This window comes from Ovis canadensis, chromosome 2 (genome assembly GCF_042477335.2).
Source record: "Ovis canadensis isolate MfBH-ARS-UI-01 breed Bighorn chromosome 2, ARS-UI_OviCan_v2, whole genome shotgun sequence".
Taxonomy (NCBI): Eukaryota; Metazoa; Chordata; class Mammalia; order Artiodactyla; family Bovidae; genus Ovis; species Ovis canadensis.
The window spans coordinates 48,205,043-48,226,002 of record NC_091246.1 but is presented as its reverse complement, the minus strand read 5'-3'; the positions used below and the strand labels follow the sequence as shown (position 1 = coordinate 48,226,002).

At 39.4% G+C, this 20,960-nt stretch overlaps 2 protein-coding genes across 3 annotated transcripts in view; one reads left to right on the top strand and one right to left on the bottom strand.

The window, feature by feature from the left end:
- The window catches only part of ERP44 (endoplasmic reticulum protein 44), a 100,343-nt gene extending 97,097 nt beyond the window's left edge, over positions 1-3,246 (bottom strand). The window contains exon 1 of the mRNA XM_069576062.1: positions 2,855-3,246. Coding sequence (XP_069432163.1) covers positions 2,855-2,911 — 57 coding nt within the window. The 5' untranslated portion in view covers positions 2,912-3,246. The remainder of the gene's footprint in view (positions 1-2,854) is intronic.
- INVS (inversin) overlaps positions 2,834-20,960 on the top strand; it is a 138,708-nt gene continuing 120,581 nt past the window's right edge. For both annotated transcript variants that reach the window (XM_069576059.1, XM_069576056.1), the window contains exons 1-2: positions 2,834-3,480; positions 6,424-6,552. In XM_069576059.1, coding sequence (XP_069432160.1) covers positions 6,447-6,552 — 106 coding nt within the window. In that variant the 5' untranslated portion in view covers positions 2,834-3,480; positions 6,424-6,446. The remainder of the gene's footprint in view (positions 3,481-6,423; positions 6,553-20,960) is intronic.

The following is a 20,960-nucleotide window of genomic DNA, read 5'->3' as shown; positions in this document are numbered from 1 at the left end:
TAAAATTTAAAAAAAAAAAAAACAAAAAAAAAGTCCCCTGAAAAAAAAAAAAAAAGATGAAAAAAAAAAAAAAAGAAACTCAGACCGAGGAATATTTGTCATTCTTCTGACAACTTGTTTGTGTTTACTTTATGGAAAGTATGATTATGCTTTCTTCTTCAACTTTGCTGTAAGGAAATCCAGACTCAGATTTGTGAAATTAAACATGGTTTTTTAATGTAAAAAAAAAAAAAAAATAAAAATAATTGAAAAGCAAAGGGTGTGTTTCAAAAAGCAAGCCCAAAATAAAAGAACTGATTGTCTAAGACCCTGACTTTAAAGCTATCTAAACATAAAAACTCAGGGAAGAAAAAGTTGTTACATTGAACTTTTATGTTTAGTTACCCATCCCAGAAAGGCTTTTAGGCCATAGCATGATATATCCCAAAATGATTTTGAGATAGAGGTCGGGGGAGGGGAACTACCTGCATACAGAAGTTTAGGATTTTATGTTTCAGCTGTTATGAACACCACTAAACAGATCTAGTTCTTCAGGGTGGAGGTATAGTTTGCCTGAAAAAAAATCACTGTGGTAAGAGACTATATGGCTTTTTGGAGCATGCCATTTAAGGGAGAGAAAGAAAATGACCTCAGCTAAGTGGGAACTTAGATATTCAATGGCTGAATGAGGGAGGGAATAAACTTGAAGTCTGAGAGTGGAAGTTGGAAGGAGGAGGAAGAAAGTACACTAGAGAAGATAAAGGATATATTTTTAGACAGGTGGGTTACTGAGTAAGCAGGTTCCATCACAAGAACAGAACTGGCAATTGGATAAGTAACTGAAATTGTGATCAGACAGATGTTCTATAAATATTTGCTAACTGGGATATGATTATTAAAACTACTTTGGTAAACACTGTGTTCAAACTGAATTTAGCTCCGCTTGTAACTCTGGCTTACTAAACCTTTTCTTGGGCTTTATTTTCCAGCCTATCAACCTTTACAGGTTAACCTTTACTCTCTAAAATACCTTATGTATTTTATGTACCTATTCTGCTACATTTATTTAGAGAGGTAAGTATACAAAATGTTAACTGGATTTTAGAAAAGAATTAGAAAAAAATTTTTTATGCTTAACAAAGTTTGTAGGCTTTCTATAAAAAGTGTAAGTTATTTCAAAACAAATTATTTTTCTTTCTTAAATTTAGCTCTATAGCCAGTGAATCTTATACAGTTTCTCTAATCAATATTTCACCTTTTCTTTTCAATCTCTTATGATTTTTGCCCTTTATATTTTTTGTAACCTAGAAGTAATTTCTGGCAAACAACTCATAATTCTGGCCATTTTTATGGATATGGCAAGATTAGTATCTATTACCCTTAAAGACAGTGGTCTCTGCGTATTATTCTAGTACTCCAGAAGAAAGAGACCCACAGGGTATGATGCAATTACCAAGAAATAGTTCTCTACAGAATATTTTCCTCTATAGAGAAGACACTCGTTACCCTATGTTTATAAGAAGTGACAACAGGACACTTCATCATGTAACATTACCATGTTTATATGCAACTTTTAGTTCTCAAAAGCATTTTGACATACTATCTTTAGTTCTTTAATAGCACTTTTCCTCTGAAAAAGTCCAAGTACTGGGTATGGCCTTTGAATATGACTTGAAAAATCGCAGAGAAAAGGGGGAGGAGAGAGGAAGGAGAGGGGAGAGAAAACTGGAAGAGAGGGGACAGGCAGAGAGGAACTATTTCATACACAAACATTAAAATTTTAACGTGATATGGCAGAATAATCACTGAGTCAAGACACTTGCTTCAAATCCCAGTTCTGCCAGTAACCAGCTATATGACTTCCTGTGAGTCATTGAATTATATTTCTTACATTGTCAAGAGTGATTTTAACTTAATGTTCAACTTAAATTTAGCTTTACAAAAACTACAATTAAAGTACTTTCAAATATCGTGTTATAACAACAGTTCAATTAAAAGTACATCATTTTGCCACATGGAGTTAGTCCTTCACTTTTGTCTAAATTTGACCTGCAGCCTGGCTTACTCAGGTTGCACACTTAAGATGTACTTTGGAGGAAGACGGAGTGGGGGAAGATTCCTTTGCAAGATGGGATGGTGCTGAGCCGGTGAGACAGTTAAGGAATAAGTGCACATGTATGCACAAAACCTGGTCATTCACCAACCAGGAGCCTGAAGAACAACTCTGCTTAAATTTCGGGGTGGAGAAGGGTAGTATAACCAGATGTGAAGGAGGCTCTGAGCTGAGGCTTTCTGGTAATCACAGCCTCCACCCTTCAAACCTTTGCTCCCCCAGTGGATACCAAACCAGCTTCCAGTTCCGGGTTCTCAACCAATCGTATCAAGCCACAACAGAGGGCTCCGCCGACCCGGGCACCGTTTCAGGGCTCAAGAGCGAGATTCACAAGACCCCAGCACCTGTCGGCCTCACACTGTTCCCAAAAGAAGGGGGTGGGAGGGAACAGAAGGTCTACGCCCCGACCTTTTGGACATAGACTACCACCAAGTCCATGAGCCCTCTGGACTGAAACAACCTCCGAAAGCCGGGGGAAGGGGCGCTGCTCGCCCTGACCCTCCCACAGATTCTTCTCCCAGGGCTAATTCTCGGGTTTACAGGTCTCATTCTCCGTCCGTGGTTTCTCAGGCCTCAGGAACCCGGGGCCTGGGAAGCGGACAGACGGATGCCGAGAATGAAGGCAGCGGGGGAGGGTGCACTCCTCGCCACCAGGAGGAAAAAACAGGAAAGCAAGGGTAGGAGAAGCTGTGTCCCCCTCGGTAAGGGCGGGAGACAGACAGACCATCTATCGAAGGGTCTGTCATTCCTTCACTCACTCACCAGGAGAAGCAGGGAGCATCTGAGGTCGGGTAAGGATAGGAAGATGGCAGGAATCATGGTAGCGCCAGAGTCCGCGGCAGGGACAGGCGCTGGCGTCTGGGACTGGAGAAGGTTGGGTTAGGATAGGAAAGGGCTGGGCTCCGGGCGCCGGCGGCAGTGGAGGATTCTCCCGGCAGCGGGACGCTGTCCTCTCGACCCGGAGCTCCAGCGGCGAACACCCGGGACAACTTCCAGAGAGGCCTCGCACACCCTCACTTCCGGGTCCTGCCTCTCTCAGAGCCCGTCGGAACATGTAGTCCTGCGCCATTCTCAAAAAGCACGTCATCAAATGCACGGAACTCTTTTCCCATCAAGCTCTCGGGCCTGGTCCAGCAAGTTGGCCGCGCGCGGGGCCTTGTGGGATAGAAAGGGCGTGGGGGAGCGTTATTAGGGGACGCGAACTACAATTCCCAGAAGGCTGTGCCGTCAAGAGCCTCGCGCTGCCTTCCGAGGGGTTCCACTACTTTTCAGCTCGGTGGGCTCAGCCCCAGCTGGATGTAGTGGCCTGGCCTGGCAGGAGGGGCGGCCCAGCGGGGGTCGTGCCTCCTGGAGCCGCCCCCAGGACGTGAGTCCTGGAGGAGGCGACGGTGAGTAAGAGGGGGCCTGGCTGGGGAGGCTCCTATCGGTCTGCAGTGCTTAGCCCCTGCCTCAAACTCTCGGCCCTCCTGGCCTGAGCTGTGGCCTGAACCTCCAATCACTGGCCTCCTTGCCTACTTGCTCTTCTCTCTGCGTTAGTTCTAGCATTATAAAGTCAGAACCACCCCCTTGTTGTGTTTCAGTGGAATGTGTTAATGACTTACCTGTAATTGTCACTTTGGACTCCTGTAAGGAATAGTTATGGGATGGACTGGGGAAGCCCGTTGTAAACTGAAAAGCTCAGTTCGAGAGGGATTGCTACTGATGGATGGATCACTCCTACAGGATAATTACACCACTTGCTAGCCAACCAGTTAAGGAACTTAACCTGGGTCCGGTTAGCTCTCCAGATTCATTTACGAACACCTAGCTAGATCGCAGTGCAGCCAATTGTAGCCAAGCAATCTCAACTGAGCTTGCCTGGTAGCTCAGCTGCTGAAGAATCTGCCTGCACTGCAGGAGACCCTGGTTTGATGTCAGTCACCATCTCTGAGAACTTTCCAAACAACCAATCCTTTGGTCCTAATCGCAGTTACTCTCCCTTTGCTTGTGACTACAGCACCACTTTGGGCTTCCCTGGTGTCTCAGATGGTTAAGAATTCGCCTGCAATGCAGGAGACCTGGATTCTGTCTATGAGTCGGGAAGAACCCCTGGAAAAGGGAATGGCTACCCACTCCAGTATTCTTGCCTGGAGAATTCCATAGACGGAGGAGCCTGGCGGGCTATAGTCCATAGAGCTGCAAAGAGTCAGTCATGACTGAGCGACTAACAGTACTGCTACTACAGCACCACTAGTTTTCTACAGTTATTATTAGAGCGTTTATTACACTGACTTATTTTATAGTTAGTTGATGATGATACCTTTGCATTTTATAGAATTTCATAACTAAGAGGTTTTGATCTATAAAAATTAATGAAAAACAGCGCTAAAAAATTTTTGTATACATTTGAGGGTTTGTTTTTTTTTTTTAAAGAATTTCTCAGGCTGACAAAATTAAATAGGGATGGAGTCAAGATTTTTATTTAGGTCTCCTCTCTCCTAGTCTGGTGTTCTTATCTCTTTACCACTCACCAACCTCTCTGGTAAATAGAAATGAGGAGTTATAAAAGATCTGAGACAGATGAGTATGAACTCATTACTCCAAGAAACTAAACATTGACCCTAGTCACCCTCTGGGCTTAGTACTCAGCCTGTGACTGATTTTTCACTCAACAAGCATTCACTGAAAACCATCTATCTACCTGTTTCTGTACTAAGTTGCTAAGAATTATGAGATGTATATAAATATATATAACTGAGATAAAATTTTTAATTTATTTTCCAAAAGTTTTTTTTGTGATTCTGATGTGTCCAAAACTCTGATCACCGGGAGTGATCTAAAGTGCAGAACAATGTCTAGAGATCAGAACAGTGCCTATCACATAGTTGCCACTCAACCTGTTGAATGAATCTGCATGGTCTGCTGATTTTATGTTTCATATTTTATGGGAAGGCAGAGCTGAGGTAGCCTATGTTTACACTGCATATTATTAAAGAACTGGACCTTGAGCCCAAGTATAATTACTCTTCTGTGTTTTAACCTCCACCCCTGTTTTGCAGCTTCTTTAAGTCACTTTAATTTAATCCTGCATATAACTGGTTTTTCTGACATGACAGACTTGCTCAAACATGACAGAAGTCTCTCAAAAGGCCCATAATTTCTGCCAACACATGAACTGAAATTGTCAGCAAAATAAAGCCATGAAGAGCTAACCTTTACAAAATTAAGAAAATACTTTCACTTTAAAATAACCAATAATCCTTGTCAACGAGAGTCAAGCTCATGAACTGTAATAAATTTATTTTACAAAAGAGAGTCACAGGGATTGGAATTTCACTTTTTGTTAAAATCAGAAGAGGGCTTGCTTACCTTTATGGTAGATATTAGCTGAAGCTAATTAACAGCTGCTCCCTTTAGATAGGTACACATGTCCAGTTTGCCGTGTTACTTATCACTCCCCGTGTTTCTTGTACTTATCTCCCTTATCCTTGTAGGTTCAAGTTTGAAACTTTGATAGGACATCTTAAGTTTAGGATGCAAGTTTATGATCATTGATGAAACTACTCCTCTTTCCTTCCATCAGGTACTTGAATTCTTCCTGCTCCTTTTCTGACATAATCCGATCTCTGCTTAAGCACTCTTCTGATAGGGAATGTACTATTTTCCTATGCAGCTAATGCATTTCTAGAAGAGTCTATCAAACCATATCAAATGACCAGTCAGCAAAATTTTCCTTAATGAAACATGGTTTATCCTAATGGTGTGATTTCCAAGTTAAGTTCCTGAGGTCAAGATCTCTAACTAGGTATATTTCCGTGGTGGACACAAGAAGAGAACAAATAAAAATGCCTCCTTTTGTGGGCATGAAAGAAAGAATGAGGTACCTTCTAATTTAGCACTTAAATCTAGGTAGTTTTAACCTGATAAGTTTATATCATTATCTATTTTGTGACTTCATCATCACCTTTAGTCCCAGTATCAGTTCTAATATTTAGTATTATGTGGAGTCAAATCACCTGTATTAACTTAGCCAGTCACTGTGCCTTTTGAACCCTGGGTCTAACGTTAAATACTTAGCCTTTTTTTTTCCCTCAGCCCCTGATAAGCGTCTTCAGTTCAGTTTGATAAGCATCTTAGAAGCATCTAATCCTTTCATATTACAGATGAGCAACTTGTACAGAAGTTCAGCTGCTTTGCTCCTTATGTCTCTTCTAAAACTAGGACTGTAGACATTTTGAATCCTGGTGAAGTGTTTCTAGTAAGCCATAATTATAACATACCCATTTAGAACTGGTGAGATGGATTTCAGAAGTGTTTCCTATGGATATTTATTGGTTGCATCATCATTTCAGGTTGTTCAGTTGTTGAGAAGACTATGAACAGGTCAGAGAACTTGTTCTTTCCCGGTTCTTCATTAGCATCCCAAGTTCATGCTGCTGCTATTAATGGAGATAAGGGTGTTCTTCACAAGCTTATCGTAGGTAAGCTCCAAGTTCCTTTTTAAGTACAGAAACTTGAAAAAATAACTCTTTGTCCTAAGGAAATTTTTTCATTTTAATTTGCAGTTTACTCACATGTTTTAGTGGAAATACATTATTGTTTATATTTGGTTTCAAGACTTGGACAAGAAAGAAATTAAGTCCTGAAACTTAAAATTGTGGTTTTTAGATTAGATGAAAAGTACTTGAGAAATACCTGTGTATGTGGCATCAAATCTAGATCGGTCTAGTCAAGGCTATGGTTTTTCCAGCGGTCATATATGGATGTGAGAGTTGGACTATAAAGAAAGCTGGGTGCCGAAGAATTGATGCTTTTGAACCGTGGTGTTAGAGGAGACTCTTGAGAGTCCCTTGGACTGCAAGGAGATCCAACCAGTCCATTCTAAAGGAGATCCGTCCTGGGTGTTCATTGGAAGGACTGATATTGAAGCTGAAACTCCAATACTTTCGCCCCCTGATGCGAAGAGCTGACTCATTTGAAAAGACCCTGATGCTGGGAAAGATTGAAGGCAGGAGGAGAAGGGGATGACAGAGAATGAGATGGTTGGATGGCATCACCAACTCAATGAACATGGGTTTGTGTGGACTCTGGGAGTTGGTGATGGACAGGGAGGCCTGGTGTGCTGCAGTTCATGGCGTTGCAAAGAGTCGGACACTACTGAGCAACTGAACTGAACTAGATAGGTACTCTAAGGTGCTAAGAGAATTAATTTGTCTTTTAGTAATTCATCTGTTATTAGAGATCTCTGTAAGAACAGAGATCTGGAATGAGATATTAGATAATCTATAATATTTAATATATTCCCAAAGTAATGTTTACAAATGATTTAAACTTCAATGATTTTATTTTATTTTATTATTTTATTTTTTTTAAATTTTAAAATCTTTAATTCTTACATGCGTTCCCAAACATGACCCCCCCTCCCACCTCCCTCCCCACAACAACTCTCTGGGTCATCCCCATGCACCAGCCCCGAGCATGCTGCACCCTATGTCAGTGATTTTAAATTGATTAAATGTTCTTATCACTGATTCAGCTGATTGAAGTTGACAGTGGTCACCCTGTCTTATATATAGAGAAAGGTCAGGTTCTAGAAGAACTTTTAGAGAAGCTCTAGAGAATAAAGTAAACAGGAAAAAGAGTGGCTGAGAATTTTCCAAGACTGCAAAAACCACAAATCTACATAGTCACAAGTCGTTAGTCCCAAAGAAAATAAATAATATAAAAATCTCCGTTATTTGTAATCTCGATACATACCACTAAATGTTTGATGACATCATGATTGACAACCCAGTCTTTAAAGTCAACACTACTTGAACCTCCATACCTATTCCTTTAGAATGCATTTTCACTCTAAATGTCTCGTTTTTCCAGGAATTTCTACCCATGCACCCTAACTGATGACTAGTTTTTCTATTCCTCAATATGACATAAATTTTGTCTTTGTTTCCTCTATACATCTATTCCCTCTCCCCTTTTTTACCTTCTACCCCCTTACCTTCTCTGCTAAGCAAACTCCAACTCATCTTCAAGGACAAAGTTCTCTTACCACATTCTCTGTAAAGATTTCTCTTCTCTTTCAGAGATGTGATCCTCACTTCACCTCAGCTATCTACATTCAGTTACTCTTCGAATTTGACGTCTTCTACCACCTCTGACTCTTTCACTCAGACACCCACCATTCAACTAAAACTCTCAGTTCCAGCTCATTTACTAATGAGAATGATAGTTTTTCAGTGTCACTGAGTCCTCCAGTCCATTATCTTTTCCACTTTTGACCATCATTATTCTTTTGTTTTTACTTTCCTTTCTATTCAGCCCTGATTCCACAGTCTATTATTAAAATCCTTCTCTTGGAAGAACTCCCTTTTCTTCTCACCTGTGACACCTGGCTGTTACAATCCCAACTCTGGATGGACCTAATGCATCTACCTCTGTCAAGCCCTGAACAGTTTAACCTGTGTGGAAGATTGGTAACACCTTAAATTCATGCCTCCCTACTTCAGAAAGGCACTCAAGACTCTGCTCATCATATTACATTTCTCCATACGACTGTCCCATACCTTTTTCCTCTACTGAAACTCTGACTACTGCCATATCTCCCTCCCGCCCTTTCTTAGCTAATTCTTTATGCTTCTTACTTAAAGTGGAAACACTAAATAGGAACTCTCCCAACTTTCAGCCTAATAACTATGTCAGCCTACAGCTTCACCCATCTTCTTCTCTTTTCCTGCTAAAACAGAGCAAATATCCCTTTCTGTCAAAGATAGTTTCTCCCTACGTCTGTCTTCTCAGGGATCTTGTTTCATATTTTTAACCTCGGATTACTACATCATCAACCTTTTCCTCTATTCTAAATTCTTTTATCAACATTGAAGATAAACATGCTCTGTTAGCTCCATTATTTAAAAATCTTTCTCTGCTCCTTCTAGGTATCTGCCTCTAGGTATTGCCATATTTGTCAGCCTTCCTTTGTGTAAATGTATGAGTACATGGGCTAAACTGCTTTAACAGTGACTTAAAAGATAGAGGTATATTTCATTCTCATAATAGAACAAAGGTAAGTGGGCAGTCTAGGGTGGAGAGACATCTCTGCTTTACAGAATCATCCAGGGATGTTGCTAGAGCTTTACTTTGCCATTCTCAAGATGTGGCTTCCATCTTTGGGTCAAAGGCAGATTCTTTCACTGTTGTCAGAGCCCAGCCAGCAGGAAGGGGGAAAGAGAGTGCAGGGTAGCAATTTGTCATCCTGGAAGTGGGTGGAGTTAGAGCCACGCCTAGGACAAAGAGCCTAAAAAAACTTCTCTCTCCCTGAATGGCATCACGCCTAGCTAAAACTCAGGGTGCTCAGTTCCCAGAAAGAAAGAATGAGAGAGTGGTATGGGGCACAATTATCAACCTCTGTCACCAAAACCAAGCTTCTTGAGCCATCTGCACTCTGTATCCCCACATCTTTATCTCCATCTATATTTTACTGAAAGAAAAGAAAATATACTTTCTTATTTTGAAATATATGTATAGAGAAGTCCATAGAATTTAAATGTTCAATTTAATGAATAAATATGAAGCAAAAGTGCATGTAGTCAACATTAGGTCAGAGAACAGGACATTGTTTTTCTAGAAGCCCCAGTTCATTGTTCCTTCCCTCTTGGCATAATATGGTGTCTTGACGTTTATGTCGGAGAAGGCAATGGCACTCCACTCCAGTACTCCTGCCTGGAAAATCCCATGGACGGAGGAGCCTGGTAGGCTGCAGTCCATGGGGTCACTGAGGGTCAGACACGACTGAGCGGCTTCCCTTTCACTTTTCACTTGCATGCCTTGGAGAAGGAAATGGCAACCCACTCCAGTGTTCTTGCCTGGAGAATCCCAGGGATGGGGGAGCCTGGTGGGCTGCTGTCTATGGGGTCACACAGAGTCGGACATGACTGAAGTGACTTAGCAGTAGCAGTGACGTTTATGTGATAATTATATTGTAGTTTTGCCACCTAGTCATATGTCTTACACTCTATAGTTTAGTTTTGCCTTTTTTGGACTTTTCTCCTAAATGTTCCATGTTTACTTGTACTAAAAATTGTATATTCAGTTATATCGAGCTCAAAACACTTGAATTGCTTCCCATTGTATTTGGAACAAAATTTTGAAACTATACCTCTTTCTCTCTCCAACCTCACATTTCACCACTCTCTTCCTAGAAAAACCTGCTTTATTTTCATTTCTCAAATCTGTAAGCCCTTTTCCATCTCAAAGCTTTTGCCTAAAATGCTATTCTCCTCATTGTCTGTCAGGCTGACCTTTACTCATCCTTCAGATCTCGTCATTGAGGTCACTTCTTCATAGAAGCCTGCTCTGCCCATTGAATCTCAGTGAAGTCTGTTCACCGTGTCCTCTCTTGTAACTCTTCAGTTTTCTTTCATAGAATTTATCTCAGGTCATAACTGTGTATGTGTATGTTTGACTATTTTAATGTCTCTCTCTAATTTAATAGCCTACATGAGTATAGACTAGGTCTGTTGAAGTCATTATTATACACACAAAATCCAGCACAGTGCTTGGCACATAGTAGGCACATGAGAAATGCTTATTGAAGAAGTGAATGAAAATTATTTTCATTGTTTTCAGTATCTTTCCTCCCAATAAGTCTATAATCATTTAGAGGGCTGAGATTAAATCTGAATTGAGTTAAATTGAATTAAGAGACAAGTTAGGGCTAAGTGTCATTGGGAAAAAATTTTTAAGTCAGAACTCCTCAAGAAAACATATTTTATAACTCTTTCATTATTTTAACATGAAATATAATTATTAAGGGGAACAAAGTGTGCAGTATAGGCTCAATCATACAAATTAATGTGTTACATAATAAAACTTGAAATATTTCTGTAATTTTATATCTCCAAAGGAAAAAATTCCTTAAAAACAAAGGAGCAATCATGATATGAAACAAATACAGAACTGATAAATGTATTTATAAGTTGGTTCTATGTATTTTATTGTGTTGTCTAAGGAATCCCATACTCATAACTCACTTTGAGCTGTAATATTGTTCACCTTTTAAGAATTCTGCCATTTTTTTGACTTCTGTTCAAAGACAGTAATACCTTTGCTCTGTGGTATTTCCTAACATTTGTATGTTCCCACCAAATAATATGTTATTTTTTAGTATTAAGATACATCTTAAATTTCAGTGTATCTTCTATGTTCTTTTATGTAGCATGAATGATGATTTCTTATGTATATGCTGTTTCTCTTTTCTAAACTAGCAACATAGTACTACAGATGAATTATTTTTTTCCTTCAATCTTTGCTCACCAACTGCTCCATGAATTCATTCACTTTAGCATTTTCTGTTTTCCCTTCTCTGTTTCCATGGAGAAGTGTGTCGTGATGTGTTTGACTCCATGGAAACAGATGAGCATCTCTTTCTACATACACAGCTAATTAAATCGAACACTTTCTGTGCTGCCCATTGTCCTGGAGGAGGAGTGAAGAGGCTTTTCCTGAATGAGACATCATTTTAGTAGCAGTTCTTAGTGTTTAACCTAATACAGTGGATTAATGTTTTAACATAGCTTATTACATCCTAGATTCAGATGAATTAGGACTCAGTACTGGGCCCTAAAAACAAACATACATAGTAAAATCCTTTCATTTTATGCCTATCATTTATAGATGTGTAGATTTTTCTGTTAACATTAAGCTCAAATAATTTAATTGAATACCAGAGGTATTGTGGATAATATATTTTAGTTGATTCATTTTAATACTGTACAGTGTAATATAGTAAAAAGGATACAGATTTTAGAGTCAGATAAACCTGAGATTTTAATTCTGGCCTTGTCTTTTTTTTTTAATTAAGTAATCTATTTATTTGGCTGCACCAGGTCTTAGTTGCAGCTGCAGAACTTTGATCTTTGTTGAGGCATGTGGGGTCTGTCAGTTGCCCAGTTCTCATCGCAGCATGTGGGGTCTGGTTCCTTGACCAGGGACAGAACCCAGACCCCCTGCATTGGAAACATGAATGAAGTCTTAGCCACTGGCCCACCACGGCCCTGGCTTTGTTATTTATTAATTATATTACCTTGGCTTAAACCACTTAACCTTTTTGAGCCTCTTTCCTCATCTGTAAACTATAGGTTATAATACTGTGCCTGTGGGACAGTTAAATTAGGGAAGGAATGTAAAATATCTAGTATCACACATGGCGGACAATAGGTAGGTTGGATTTACAGTAAAATGATCAAATCTTGTGTAGTTTCAGAAATGTCTCAAAAAGAAAAATCTCTAAATGCTAACAAAGAATAACCCTTCTTTCTTTGTGAAAACCAAACAAAATAATTTGTAAATATTCACTGTATGTAATGATGGATCCTGGCCTCATTGCTAAAAGTGTTTGGGGTATTTGCAGTGGTAAGGTAGCCAGGCAGCACCATTTCTGATTCTACTGTAACTTTTGTTGACCTGTCCATGCTCTGAACTTACATAAATCTCTCTGAATCGTTGTTTCTCTTTGTTTGTAACGTCTCCCAACACAGTAGTTAGGTGTGGCAGGGAGCCTCATAAGTCATAGAGCAGTGACATTATTTTAGGTTACTTTTTCCTTTACCCTGGCTTTAAACGTTATGGTCATTAAAGGTTTTATAAATGGTTGCTTACATACATGAAAGTGAAAATGTTAGTTGCTCAGTCATGTCTGACTCTTGGTGACCCCATGGACTGTAGCCTGCCATGTTCCTCTGTCCATAGGATTCTCCAGGCAAGAATACTGGAGTGGGTAACCATTCCCTTCTGCAAGGGATCTTCCCAACTCAGGGATCAAACCTGTGTCTCCTACATTGCAGGCAGATTCTTTACTGTCTGAGCCACCAGGGAAGCCTACACACGTATATTTTTACAAATATACTTACAGGCATATGCATCTATACTGATAATGATAATAAAATTAACCAACATTCATAAAGTTATGTTATATAAGCACCGTCTTAAATGTTTTGTAACACGTGAACTCATTTAATAACAAAACACCACGAAGAGTTTGGGGTACTCTTACCTCCCTCATTTTATAGGTCAGGATACTGAGATGTGGAGAGATTAAGTAACTTGGCTAATAAAGAACAGAACTAAGATTGAAGCCTGCAAGACTGATTGTAAAGTCCATGCTTTTAAATACTAAACTATAGGGCCTCCATGTGTAGGTATATCTATCTATACATGCAAATTCTTGTGTATGAGTACGTAAAGAAAGACAAACATAAGAGGAAGACAAGAAAGTTGCTTAGTTCTAAACCTTGACTCATGAAATTAATAGCTATCTAGTTTGGACTTTTCTGAACTTTTTTGTGCTATGAACTCTTGGCAATCTGGTGAACCTTGTGAACCCCCTTCTGAGAAACATGTATTTTAAGAGCTTAAATATTATGTAATAACAATCCAAAGAAAATCAGCTGTATCAAAATACAGTTATCAAAGTATTTTAAAATTATGATGTAGCAATATACTTACATTCTTTTTTTAATCAAATAAATAGCAAGATCTAGTGGCAGATGTAGCAACTATGATAATTTGAAAATAGCGATGAATGTAAAATTTTAAGATAGCTCAACAATGATAATGAGATAATATATATAAAAATGTTTTGTAAAATCTCAGGTGCCCTCAAAATATATATCCCTCCCATGTTGTTATTCTCATTTTCTATCAGGACACTCAGCAGTTAAGCCATATAACTACACAGTTAAAACTCAAACCAAGTCATTGGATTATGGATCCTGTCTTCTTTCCATTGTTCCCAAGTGGCCTCTATAAAAATAAGCAGATAGTTTTTAGATCACCATAATTGTCTTCCCAAGATTGTGACAATCTGAAAGGTATGAAGTAAAAAGCAGGTGAAAGGAGATAAATGCATCTTTGATGCTACACAGAGGTAACATTTTAGAACAAGCAAATTAGATATCTATAGAGAATGCTGAATTCACTTGTGTGGGACAGTATGACGCCATAGCTATTGTGTAGAGTGGCACAACTGTCACTACATGTCACAGTCATTGCCTCTAAATGCTGGAGTTGGAGCTCTGGCTTCTGCACGTACCAGTCTGTACAGAGACTCTCCTGTTTCAGCTAGCCTTAAAATAACTGACTGCAGCAGAGCAGTGGGTTTCCAGTCACGGTTCCAGCTCAGCTTCCTGAACTGTGTATAGACGGAGCACATGCAGAATGCCAGCCACAGTTGGTGGTGGATTAGAGGCTACCTCCACAGTTGCCAGAATAATTAAAACAACACAGCACACTAGCCAGCTGCATCCTATATTAGCTGTCCCTGATAGGAATGCAAATTTAAGTGACTGCTGTCCAGTGAATACTAGTTTACATCATAAGCCCTTCATTTGTACAACATGTTGCAGTTACCAAACACTTCCAAACAATGAATCATCTCATTTGTTCATCAGAAGAAGCTGTGGTGGAGACTGGACAGGTATTAGCTGAATGTTGTAACCAAGGAAATGAAGGAAAGGAGTAGGGTAGCTAGATAAAGGAACAGGCCTTTCTCAGCTACTCTCATTTAGCAGGAAGCTCAGAACCTAATGGGCTGCTCAGAACCTAATGTGCAGAACCTAATGGACTGTTCAGAACCTAATGCTCACCACTTGGAAACTAGCCATAGAGCCACTATCCCCTTAAAGCAACTCAAAACAGGACCCAGGTGAGGAGGCAAAGGGCTGCTTTTTCTAGTCATACTAAGGGATACATGCTTTCAGCTGCCTCAGGTACAGAAATGTTCCTTATAGGCACAGCATATTGGATGGTGATGACACAACCAAATTAAATCTTCCCTGTTGGAAAGTATAAATATCAGTGACACAAAACCAAAGTATGTCAGGGGTTGAAGAGAAGCATTGAAGTTTCCCTGTATCTTACAGCCGACTTTCTAAGAGTGAAGCGGCTGCCCTGGGATGCAGAGTGACCTGTTGACCCCGTGGTTTTGACTCCACTTTGGCCCTGAGAAATCTAATCAGTCAGGATTACCCCAATGTGTGCCGATTGCCTCCATTTCTCACGTTCATTCTTATGACCACCGGTCCTGAATCCTCTCCCTTATTCAAACTTCTGAGGAAGGATGCTACTCTGCTGCTGCTAAGTCACTTCAGTCGTGTCCGACTCTGTGCGACCCCATAGGCGGCAGTCCACCAGGCTCCCCCATCCCTGGGATTCTCCAGGCAAGAACACTGGAGTGGGTTGCCATTTCCTTCTCCAAAGCATGAAAGTGAAAAGTGAAAGTGAAGTCGCTCAGTCATGTCCGACTCTTAGCAACCCCATGGACTGCAGCTTTCCAGGCTCCTCCATCCATAGGATTTTCCAGGCAAGAGTACTGGAGTGGGGTGCCATTGCCTTCTCTGGGATGCTACTCTAGGAGGAAATTATTACATAAATTACCATTATCTTGCTAATAGTAAGCACTACTGTCTTTGCTTAATACTAACAAATAAGATGTGGATGAGAGTATATATCAATTATGAAATACAATAAGCTAGAGACCAACATTTTTTCCAGTAGTCATGTATGGATGTGAGAGTTGGACTGTATAGAAAGCTGAGCACTGAAGAATTGATGCTTTTAAACTGTGGTGTTGGAGAAGACTCTTGAGAGTCCCTTGGACTGCAAGGAGATCCAACCAGTCCATCCTAAAGGAAATCAGTCCTGAATATCCATTGGAGGGACTGATGCTGAAGCTGAAACTCCAGTACTTTGGGCATCTGATGCGAAGAACTGACTCATTTGAAAAGACCCTGATGCTGGGAAAGATTGAAGGCGGGAGGAGAAAGGGACAGCAGAGGATGAGATGGTTGGATGGCATCACTGACTCGATGGACATGAGTTTGAGTAAGCTCCGGGAGTTGGTGATGGACAGGGAGGCCTGGTGTGCTGCAGTCCATGGGGTCACATAGAGTCAGACACGACAGTGACTGAACTGAACTGAACTGATTCTCTGTGTCATTTTTCACTGTAGAAGGACTCAAATGATAAAAGGAACACGCTCTACCTGTAATACATTTCAGTTCTGTTAATGAATGTGGGTTTAAATGAGTCCATATCTATAAATGCAGTGATAGAATCTCTGGAATCTTCTGGATTAGATATTGGAGGTCTTTGTACAGAGAATAATACCTGGCACTGAGTGACCACCCAGAAGACTTATGCATAGGGGCTTCTGTTATCAGATATGTTGAGTCAAATTCAAAACTTACCTCCATCTTCAAAACCGAGATTCTGAAACAGAACGAAAACTTGCCTCTTCCAGGAGTTGGGCTTCTTGGTTGCTCAGCTGGTAAAGAATCTGCCTGCATTGTGGGAGACCTGGGTTCGATCCCTGAGTTGGGAAAATCCCCACTCCAGCATCCTGGCCTGGAGAAGTCCATGGACTGTATAGTCCGTGGGATTGCAAAGAGTCAGACATGACTGATCAACTTACACTTCACTTCCAGAAGTTACTGTACATGACCTGAGTATTTTGTAGTGAGTGAAGTGAAGTCACTCAGTCGTGTCTGACTCTGCGACCCCGTGGACTGTAGCCTATCAGGCTCCTCCATCCATGGGATTTTCCAGGCAAGAGTACTGGAGTGAGTTGCCATTTCCTTCTTCAGGGGATCTTCCCGACCCAGGGATCAAACCCAGGTCTCCTGCATTGTAGGCAGACGCTTTACTATATGAACCACCAGGGAAGATGAGTATTTTGTAAGGCTCTTTCAAATTTCAAGAGCAGTTACCTTTCTTGCTTTATTAGCAGCATAAAGGAAACATGGATCTGCAAAAAGAGTTATTGGAGAAGGTATGAGTACTTCTGGGTCCCAATACATCTAAGATTCAAATATATATTAAAATATTTAGAGCTAAAACAGCTTAGTTTCAGGCAAAAATAACTCAGACCAAAGCGTGACATGTTCTCTTTCTTCATTTAGCAATTGTATTTCCCCAAAGCAAATATTTTGTGTGGTCAATTTTCTTCCTCCGTTAGCAGTTCATGCTAAAACACCTTAAAAATAACTGCCTTCCCTCATGCTCAACTCATATATGATTATCCTCAGCCAGTACGTGGATATCTGATCATTTGTGACGAAAGTAAATTTTTTTCACTTAAAGTGTTATGGTATCTTTTTTTGTTGTTTTAAAGTAAAGTTTATGGAGTTTTAATATAGTCAATACAGTCAATTTTACGCTTTTTCAGTCTGTATTTACTTAATTTTAGCAAACATGTGGTCATGCAATTACCACCACAGTCAAGGTGTAGAACAGGTCCATCACACCCCAAATTTTCCCATGTCCCTTCATCATCAATCTCTCCCCACATCTCAGCCCCTGGCTGCCCCTGGATACAACTGGTCTGTCTTCTGTCCCATAGTTTTACCTTTTCTAGAAACCCATGTAAATGAATCCTACAATATGTATGTACCCTTTGAGACTGTGTTCTTTAACTTAGCATAATACATTTGAGATTTTTCCATGCTATTGAGTAGATTAGTACTTCATTCCTTTTTATTGCTGAGCAGTATTCTGTTGTATAGATGTACTTCAATTTCTCTTGTCATTTTCCAGTTGAAGGACAATTGAGATGTTTCCAGTTTTTAGTACTAGTAAATGAAGCTTTCATAAACATTCACATGCAGGTGTTTATGTGAACATAAGCCTTCATGCTTTTATTTCTCTTGTGTACTAAACACTCGATGAAATTATTGGGCCATGTAGTAAGTGTATATTTAACTTACTATGAAACTGGCACAGTTTTCCATAGTGGCTGTAACGTTTATGGTACCAATCCTGCCAGCAAAATCTGAGTTCTAGTTTTTCCACATCCTCACCAAGAATTTGGTATTGACAGATTTGCTTTGGTTTTGGTTTAGCCTTTCTAATAGATGCGTAGTAGTATCACATTGTGGTTTGAATTTGTTATTTTCCTGTGTATTGATGATGTTGAGCATCTTTTCATATGCTTAATTGGTGAAATGTCTATTCAGACCATTTGGCTATCTTATAATTTCATTATTGGCTTTATTATTCACTTGTAAGAGTTCTTTATTCTGGATATATCGAAGGCTTTATTAGATATGTGTTTTATAAATATTTTCTCCAACTTTTTATGACTTGTGTTTTTATTTTCTTAACAGTGTCTTTCAAATAGAATTTTAAGTTTGGATGAAATTCAATCTATCAATTTTGTAAAGGACTGTTCTTAGGTATCATCTCTAAGAAATTTTCACCTAAATCAAGGTTGCAAAGGTCTTTTACCTTTGTTTACTTCTAAAAGGTTTATGTAGTTATAGAGATTTTATATTTACATTTATTATTGATTTTTAGATAATTTTGTATATGGTAAAAAGTATAGGGTTTGGTTTTTTTTGTTTTTATATGTGGATGTCCAATATTTTTCGTACCATTTGTTTAAAAAATTATCTATTGGTTTGCCTTTGCACCTTTATCAAAAACCAGTTGATCAGGGAGGGATAAATTAGGAGTTTGGGATTAAAATATACACAGTACTGTATATAAAATAGATAACCCACAAGCATGTAGTTAAGTCCTCTCTCTTTTTTAAAAAAAAATCTTTTTATTGGTGTGCTTATACCATTTACCTATGTGTATGTATATGTGTTCAGTTGCTCAGTCATGTCCGACTTTGCGACCCTATGGACTGTAGCCTGCCAGGCTCTTCTGTCCATGGGATGTCCCCAGCAAGAATACTATTTCCTCCTCCAGGGGATTTTCCCAATCCAGGGATTGAACCTGCATCTCCTGCATAGCAGGCAGATTCTTTATTGCTGCATCACTGGGGAAGCCTCACGTACCTATAATTAATCATTAATGTTAGAATTTAAGATTTCCAACTTATTGTGTATTGTTTCCTGTTTTTCATTGCTCTTTTTTTCCCATTCCTGTCTTCCTCTACATTTCTTGAATGTTTTTAACATTTCATTTTAATGTGTATGTAGTGGGAAGTATTGCGATCCACCATATCAGCATACATACAAATTTAAAATGTGCAATTCAATAGTTTTTTTTCATATTCACAGAGTTGTATTGTACAAACATCACAACAATTGATTTTAGAAGAATTTCATTGTACCCCTATAACTGCTATATCCTTTAGCTATCCTGAAATACTTTTTCTTTTCACTCCTGGTCTATGCAAGCACTGGATGTAGAATTCTGGGTTAATAGTTCCTTCTCCTCCCCCTCAACACTTGGAAAATGTTGTGCCATTGCCTCTGGCTTCCTTAGTTTCTTATGAGAAATACACTATAATTTGAATTTATTCTTCAGAAATTTGATTTTGACTGACTCAGTATGGATTTCTTTGGGTTTATTTTGTTGAGCTTTGCTCAACTATGTAAATTTGTAGGTCTGTGTCTTTCACTAGATTTGGGCCATTTCTAGTCATTATTCCTTCAAATATGTTTTTAGCCTCTCTTTTTCCTTTTTCTGGGGCTCTGATGATATGAATGGTAGAAACTTTGTTATTGTCCCACAGAGCCCCAGAACTCTGTTGATTCTTTCTATCTTTTCTATCAGTTGTTCAGACTGAATAATTTCTGTTGGTCTGTTGTCAAGTTCTGTGATTCTTTCTTTTGTCATTTCCATTCTGCTATTGTGCCTATTTAACGTGATTTTTATTTTAGTTCATTTGTTTTTTTACTTAATCTAAACGTGGTATTTTTGTGATATTTTCATTGGATTCATCGCTTTTTTATGTTTAGTTATTTCTTTTTTTTTCTCTTTCGGACTTCACTGGATCTTTGCTGCTGCATGTAGGTTTTCTCTAGCTGTGGCGCACAGGCTTCTTGTTACACTGGCTTTTCTTGTTGCACGGCATAGGCTCCATGGCACACGGGCTCTAGTAGTTGCAGCATGCTGACTCTAGAGTGTGGTCTTAGTAGTTGTGGTACACGGGCTTAGTTGCCTCACAACCTGTGGGATTTTCCTGGACCAGGGGTTGAGCCTGTGTCCCCTGCATTAGCAGATGGATTCTTAACCACTGGACCACCAGAGAAGTCCCACCGAGTTCATCTTTATGAGGCTTTGGATTTTTCCATTTGCCTCAATAGCATTCATAGTTGCTTATCAGACTTTTTATGACAGCTGCTTTAAAATCTTTGTCAGCTAATTCTAATATCTGTACCATCACAATTTTGGTGCCTGTTTATTACCTTATTTAATATTTTTTGATGTTTGGTTTATCCAGTAATTTTGGATTATATCTTGAACATTTTGTGTATTATGGTAAAGACTCTGAATCCTATTTAAATCTCCTATTTTAGTAAACTGATAATCTGTTTAGGTTAGAATGAACATTTTGTTCCAATTTTGTGGACTGTGGTTCAAATGTCAAACCTTTTCAAAGCTCTTGCAACTTATTTTCTGGTCTGCCCCATTTTTGTAATACCCTGGCCAATTTAGAACCTGGGCAGTATTCCACTAAGAGTTCAATTCTCAAAGCTTTTTCTATTTTAACTTTGGTCAGTTCCATACATGGTCTGCTAAAAGTTATCCATGGCATTATGCACTGATATAAAGAATTGCTTTCTCTAGCTTCCTCCTTCCTTTTCTCCACTGTCTAGTTGAGAAGGGATAAGGTAACACCTCATTGCTATCCTTTGCCTGATTCAGGGCATAATGCTTCATAAGGCTTCTTCCCCACAGTCTCTGCAGTATCAGATGGAAAGGAAAAGAGGTACAGTTTGTTGTCCCATGTGCTTTGAATAGAGGAAGTTAGTCAAAAGATTTCAGTGCCGCTGAGCTACTGTTGTCCTGATGTTTTGACTGGAGAGAACAGGCTTCTTGGGGAATTTTGTGAATGTGCCTCTTGGTGTTTCTGGTGTTCCGGCTACTTTAGCACCCAGGCTGT